The sequence below is a fragment of the Plasmodium inui genome, assembly GCF_000524495.1.
Source record: "Plasmodium inui San Antonio 1 unplaced genomic scaffold supercont1.42, whole genome shotgun sequence".
Taxonomy (NCBI): Eukaryota; Apicomplexa; class Aconoidasida; order Haemosporida; family Plasmodiidae; genus Plasmodium; species Plasmodium inui.
The window spans coordinates 14089-21609 of record NW_008481876.1 but is presented as its reverse complement, the minus strand read 5'-3'; the positions used below and the strand labels follow the sequence as shown (position 1 = coordinate 21609).

Sequence of the window (7521 nt, the reverse complement as noted above, 5' to 3'; positions counted from 1 at the left end):
TTCCGCGTAAAAATGTGTACCATCGGTACCATTTTTTTTCCTTCTTCTTGTGTCCCTGGATATCCATTTTTCGTATGATGCCAGATGGGAATCATGATTCACCAGGTTAACACTTACTATTTCTATGACTGATGAACTGATTCCATATAAGGAACGGAAGAGATATACATATATGTATGTATATTCATGGGTATATATGTCCCATGGTAAGGTGTAAAGAGGTGAAGAACACATAGCCAGGTTAACACTTACTATTTCTATGACTGATGAACTGATTCCATATAAGGAACGGAAAAGATATACATATATGTATGTATATTCATGGGTATATATGTCCCATGGTAAGGTGTAAAGAGGTGAAGAACACATAGTCTGTTATCAATAAATGATAGCAATGTATAAAGGGATGTAAATTACCTGTATTTCTGCGGCTAATATCCTTCTTATGCGTCTCGGAATTGATGAATCCCTAGTTGATACCCATAATGTAGATTCCCTTAACACCCCCAAATGAGGAATGTCGTATGTCCCTTTCTTAGTTTACTGCCCTTCATCATATGAAGAAATGAAGAAGTTATAATCACATATATCTGTTATTGTCAGTTTCTCCTCATGATTCAATACTGGAATTTCTTCATAATCTCTATGACTTATTTGTTGTAATATGTTATAACCACCCCCACAATTGCTTCACTACCTTTGTTCCTGCTTGTATTATATATATCTGGGGGTACTCACAATCAATTGGTTTATCATTATTCTCGTCATTCCCTATCGATTCCGGTCTGATTCTGATTGACATACTTTCATGTCATTGTATCGTCCCTTGCTTTACATAAGGGTGTAATACTCACACTCCTTGGTTCTTTTTCTTTTTATATTTTGCCCATAATAAGTAATCCTCCCGACCAAATTAATCAGACCGCGTTATCACATTCGTAATATTGACCGTTTGGCGGAACCGGAAAAGAGAAATTCCTAAATATAATTATTGCAATATCTTCTCCCCCGCATAGTGTATTGTATGACAGAGAATCCTTAACTGTTCCTATTCACCCGCATACGTCTTCCCATTTAGTCAATCTTTTTATTCAAAATCGATTTCTTCTTTACTTAGTATTAAACCCGGGTAGTGACACATTTGACAGTTCCATTAATACCATGATAGGGTGCTGACCTCATCTTAGAACTCAATATCCAGAAGGGTATATCCTCTAAGGGAATATCAGATTCACATGAGTGAGGGACGTGTTATCAGAATAAATAACTATAAACTCCTTCAGTTCATTATTAATTGAATCTTTAGCAGAAATCTCCTTCCCCGCTTGTGTCTAAATGCAGGCAATTCTGTATCCTGAAAAAACACTGCTTCCTACTTTGCACTTTCGTCTGCTAGTATAATTTCACGCGGAAATGAGTACACATAAGTAAACGACGTGTTAAATATCGCAAAATGTATCAAAAGAAAAAGAAGAACAGAAAGAAACCACAAAAAATACACGCGAACCTCTGAATATAACTTTTCTCTAAGATTCACCAAGTGTACAAAATGAGCATTATATACTACTATGTGGTTTATCACAATGTACAATACACATTTCGGTACACAGACGTGTGGCGTTTGCGCCATGGGAATTACTTAGAAGGAATATATTAGCCTTATGCGATTTATGAAGATAATATTACCACACAAACATATATATATATGTATACCTACGTGTATATAGGTATAGGTACCATTATAGGGGTCAATCAGGGATTATTAAAGTGTGGAGTCATATAAATATGCCTCTCCACTCTTACTAACTTCTCAGCTTTCTCATAACCTCTGCGCTACACGGGGAGGTGATCGCGAAAGGAGTAATGTTTCTCAATAGACATAAAATGTTACTTATAGAAAAATGCTCCCTTCTGTGTACAAAAGAAGACACATAGACGTTCCGAGCAAAACGCGTCTGCAAGGGACATTCCACAAGATTCTTCCTTCCATGTTACCACCCCAGCTCATGCATTTCCTTTTATGTACTCTTTTGTTTCTTCCATGCATAGAATGTGAGCATAGAGATACGACAACAGAAACAAACGATGTCCATCATGAATACCAGGAGGAGATATATTTCAAATATGTAATTTTACACTAATGCTACAGCTCGCAGGGAACCGCTGTGTTCCTATTTCCCCTTACTTATTCTTTCTATTATGTCTAGTGGAGTTTTATCCTTAATGGATTATATCAAGTCTTCATCTTTTCTGTATATATAAATATGTTTCACTGTTTTCAAATTAGATACACGTATAAACAATGCATGCTATATTAAAACTCGCCTCTTTCATATTCCTATGAATAATTAAGAATCCTTTCATTCCTATAGGACGCTACGGAAGCAGTGTTTATAACGCGGAAACGATTTATTATTAACGTGATCCTCACAAAACAATTACTATTAATATCCATTATTTATGTACAGCATGCAGAAGCACATGCCATATGAATGCCTCCAGGCAGATATGTGTTGTGTACTTTCGAACATCCCCCATTTATTAGAATAAATAAATATATACACGTCGGCATTGTCTTAATGTTAAAATTGATTCCATCCATATGGAGCAACCAAATCAATATACTCCCTCATAAGGAACCGAGTAGTGTTTGCAATATTTTATGTGAAGAGCATAATATTTAATGTCTCAACGGCGGATTCATGTATCTTTTCCCAATTAGGCCAGGTAATTCTGGTGCTAATTTGAACGCGGTCGTATTGTCCAACTGTTCAAAATAAATTTTTTCTGTTACCCGTGTCTGGTGACTGGATTATGCCATGTTAACAGCAATGTTCACGTCCCCCCTAGAGAATCTGTAATGGTTTGTTCGTTGTTTTCCACTTTTGAGACATGAGATCTGGTTATTGGGAGCATCCTTATAGGAACACATTTACACGTGTTCATCTTTCTCTTTGCACTTGGTTCCTGCGAACTACTTGGGAAACCCATCTGTGTGTAAAGGAGAACGGATAAGAAGATAATAGAACCAAGAAAATGCCTCTTGGTATTTATACCAATCAGCGGCCATGCATAAATGGCATTGCAAGGAAAAATTATCACTTCGCTTATACTAACAGACGGAATGGTCTCCAACCATAATTCCTATTACATTATCCCCACCTAATTGGAAGCCTTCATGCTGCTCCAAATTGTGGCGGCTAGATATTCTATCCACATTCACTGTGCTAAAATTGGATTCTCCGTAGACATATGTTCTTTATGATGCTACATCTTACACCTTATATAATACCACAATTGCTGTACTAGGAACCAGGCACCCTCCAACTAATTGCGTTGCGCATCAAAAGAATATAAACTGTTTGCTCAAGATTCAAATATAATACAGGTTACATAGGACCATTTCCACCATACACTAGGTAATGTTAGCCCTGCTCATGCAAGGCGAGAATTCCATCATAGGACTCATCACTCGTTTTTTTTACCTCTGAAATTGTCCACAAAAATACATCCACTTATGTAATGAAGTAGTGAAGAATAATAAAAAATGACTCCCTCACAAGATGCGGACACCAGAGTGGTGGACTCTCGCATATTACTCAGTATTGCGTAAAGATTATATTTGCACGCATTTTTTTCCTGTGATGTCCCTTTTGCGATGATCTCCAGTATCAGGTGTATATAGAGTCACCGTGACATATACATCATCGTGAGCAGAATATGGCACACTTTAAAGCGTTTCTCTTTTCTCTTTTTTCTTGCATTTTCCATTACGTGATGCTCTGTGAAAATCTCTAAAAAAATTGAATTGGATGAAACATTTTTTCCCGCAGCATTACGTGTTGGTACATTCCCTTGATTCTGCGGATTCCTTTACCACCGCGTTTTTATGTTGTACGAAATAAAAAAATTACCCAGTCACTTTTTCTTGAGCTCCATAAAATAATTCCCCAAAAATTATTTATAAAAATGAATTTATCTTGCATATTATTTCTAATTGTGGTCCTACATGTAATATCATATAGACTAAAAGGGTATATCTTCTGTGATTCACATCGTTCAAAACCTCATGCTAAGAGAGTATTTTTTCTTACTTCATAATATCTCAGCCGCGCATGAGATTGGTCCCTAAATAACGAACCACGCATCTGCTTCCAAACGGCAGGCACTCCTTCCAAAGGAAAAAAATCCCATAATATACGCCTTCTATACAGTTCAATGACACGACATGATATATGTTATACTTAATTTGTTTCAATTCTTTTCCTTTTCCTTGCACATGCACGCCTCCGGTTGTGCATTATTAACAGGGCATAATTGCACCTGGGGTTATTGTTATAGCGCGCAAAAATAGTTTCCAGAATTGCTTGAAGCAGTTCACAAATCAACAGTAAACGGAAAGTAATTAATCAGGAAAAACTGAACATCGGAAGCAGAAAAGGAAAGAGAATTTATAAATATCCTCTTTTATCTAACAAAAAGATTGTTAACCCAGGGATACGAAGGCTCCTTAGAGGCGGTATCTATATTTGATCTTGTGATTCTGTGCAAATTAAGATTATAGGTCACATTTTTCGATAAATCCATATGTTATGTATGAAACCTCAGAGTTTTACCGTGTGGCGTATCATGACATAGCACGTATTGTATAATATTACAATTCTTTTTTCTCCTGTTTTTCTTGGCTGTTGCCTTTCAATTTTAATGTACCTCTTTATAGAGAACTAGGAGGATACGCCCTATCTCATGATCAAGGGGATAACTTTAATCCGCCTGGCGGCCTCCCCCCTACTCTCTATTAATATAACACGGATTTGTAAAGAATACTTATGCTCCCAATTTGATTGCTATTATTTTATTGAAAAAGAACGCTCTCTTCTGAATCTGAAGACGCAGCGAACTAAAGTGCAGATTTTCTCGAAACTGTATTTTTTGGCCTAGCACATATAATATACGGACCCACACCAGTATACCATCCACTTGCTCATGACATCTCTGCAGTGTCCGAATCTTTCCTTTCATAAGACAATATTTATCTATTGCATGATCCTTCAGAACATGCACTCATTATCCCGGAATATGTCAGGAATGACAACGTCATGTAAAACAAGAAGGTCAATATAATACACAATGTAATATAGACAGAATTATTAGTTCAGAATATTTACCTTTAACCGATATTATGGACGTAGCATTGGACACGGGGAACTCCATGACAGATATATAAAAACAGATTTCCTACCCTTCTGAATAATAGTAAAGGAGCGTACCACGATAATAACACACACATCTAATGTGTTCATTCACACCATATGCTAGGTGATTTCACACCATACTTCATAAATGTCCTATCACACCTCTCACCCTTCAAGAATCCCCCAGGGACATGTCTTATGTGAATATCTTGGGTTCTTTGACCACCTATTTGACCATCACTACATGTTCTGGTTGTTCCTTGAATCCTGACTATTTATACGAAAGAATAAGGAAAGGCTTAATGGGAACGGTAGAATTGTCCTGCATACTGTGAGAACAGGAGTGTACACACGTCTTTCGCAGTCTACTCCCTAATGAAAAGGATTCTTCCTGTGACATTCATTAGGCTGACACTGGGGAACACATTGCCTGCATATGCTAAATACTCCTGTTCCGAATGAAAATCTTATACAAAGAACCATTGATACTTTTTCATCCCAACCAAACTGTATTACAGCTACTCCCTATGACAATACCTCTCAACGCCCAGGTTATTATTCGGAACTTCCGTGAGGTGCAGTCACTCTGAATGTGAGGACGCCACCCATGGAAAAATTGTCAGAGCACCGGTGAGGATTTTGAAATATTTAAGTGCATATTCGAAACCTGGCAGATCTGTAAAAAAACAAATTCTGGAGGAGATAGGAATGCAGCAATATCAAGGTTTACTGGAGTTCTCAGTGCTGAAAGGTTGAAGGGAATTACAGGGGGTGTAAACACGGAGAATATAAGTGTAAGATAGATACAGATTGGGAAGCTATACTTACCGTCCGAATTATTCAATTTCCTGATATTGTACGTGAAGATTGAAGGTGTCCGACATTCAATCCCCCAGCCGCGGATATTACCCGAAGGACGTCACTGGCAATTCCTTCTATGAGTAGGTTCACTGTATTTTATCCAGCTTCAGCTGTCCTTTACGTATCAATTTATGCAGATCTTTCACAATCCATCCCAAATAGATTCCGCGTTTTGGGGAGTAAACAGTGTCCTTAAGTGCAACGGATGCTCCCTCTCCTGTTATTCTGCCTGCTACTTTTGCGGCACGGAATCACCAATTGTAAGCCCACCCAACACGCGTCATAGCACCACCGACACTACATAATGATGCTATTGCCTTTACTGAGGTGTCAGCTATTATTTTAACAATCCGGGGTGTCATTACTAAGGTTACCTTTCTTATGGAAGTATAGATATATGTATATGTATGCGCAAGGGAAAGATATAATTTAGTGCGCCACGGTCAGTACTTAAGCGATGGGCCAGAACTAAAGCTAACCCCTTGGGCCAACTACTTCTAGTGTAATATACGCTGATAGAGTCCCTGTTTGCTTCCAAATAGGAAAACCGCACATCCCGAAGATGAGTACACATACAGACAACAATGTGTAGCCATAACTGCGAAAGGAAGAGCGATATCGGATATGATAGTGACGACGTACCACTGTTCGACCCTGAATATGAATAGTTAATACGTAATTAAGACATCCCCAAAAACGTGTACATGCAAAATAAAAAACACATAGTCCACAGAAGATTCTAGATATACATACAGAACCTTTAGATGAATCAGAAGAGAAGAATGCAAATTGACCATGGAGCATCTCCTCCAAGTACTCGTGCACACATTTATGATAAATAAAGGTGTGATAGGTGGAATTACCTGACGGAGAAACCTAATGGGAATAGATGCACACAACTATGGTGATCTGTACATACCAAAACATTAGTGGGATAGTTTCGGACATAAATACTCGTATATTTTTGATATGTTGAAAGAGAACAATTAATTCCACAGATTACAGCAAGCACGCAGAAGCGATGAACAATGCGTTCAGGAAATTGTAATGTCTACAACCAATCAATTTAACGGGAAACCACCTACTCCTTTGATACAAAGGCGAAGGAGTGTATGTAGCAATTAGCTTTCAAAACAACACATACGTATGAAACAGTACATTCCAGATAGTTCTTTTTACAAAGTTATAAAGCTTTACAAGAAGGAAAAAGCCGAGCATGTGATATATGAGACGAATGATAACAAGTCGGGGACAAGATGCCATAAAGAAAAACGGGAGGTGCATAACCACGAAGTGTGTGTACTTACAGATGAGGGACTACATACGGAAGTGTTGATAACGCTATTCATGATGCTTATGGATGAATGCAAAGAGCAGTAGAATTCCCAAGACGTGAAATTGTACCTGGGTAGCAACATAGGAAACTGTTTGAACGAGGAAAATATGGAAACGTCCCCAAACATAG

General features: G+C 37.8%; 1 protein-coding gene across 1 annotated transcript; it reads left to right on the top strand.

The window, feature by feature from the left end:
* Positions 1 to 7202: 7202 nt before the first annotated feature.
* Positions 7203 to 7436, top strand: C922_05162 (hypothetical protein; the record flags this gene model as incomplete). The annotated part of the gene is made up of 1 exon (XM_008820734.1): positions 7203 to 7436. The coding sequence occupies one exon, from the start codon at positions 7203 to 7205 to the stop codon at positions 7434 to 7436; it is 234 nt and encodes a 77-aa protein (XP_008818956.1).
* Between the last annotated feature and the right edge of the window lie 85 nt (positions 7437 to 7521).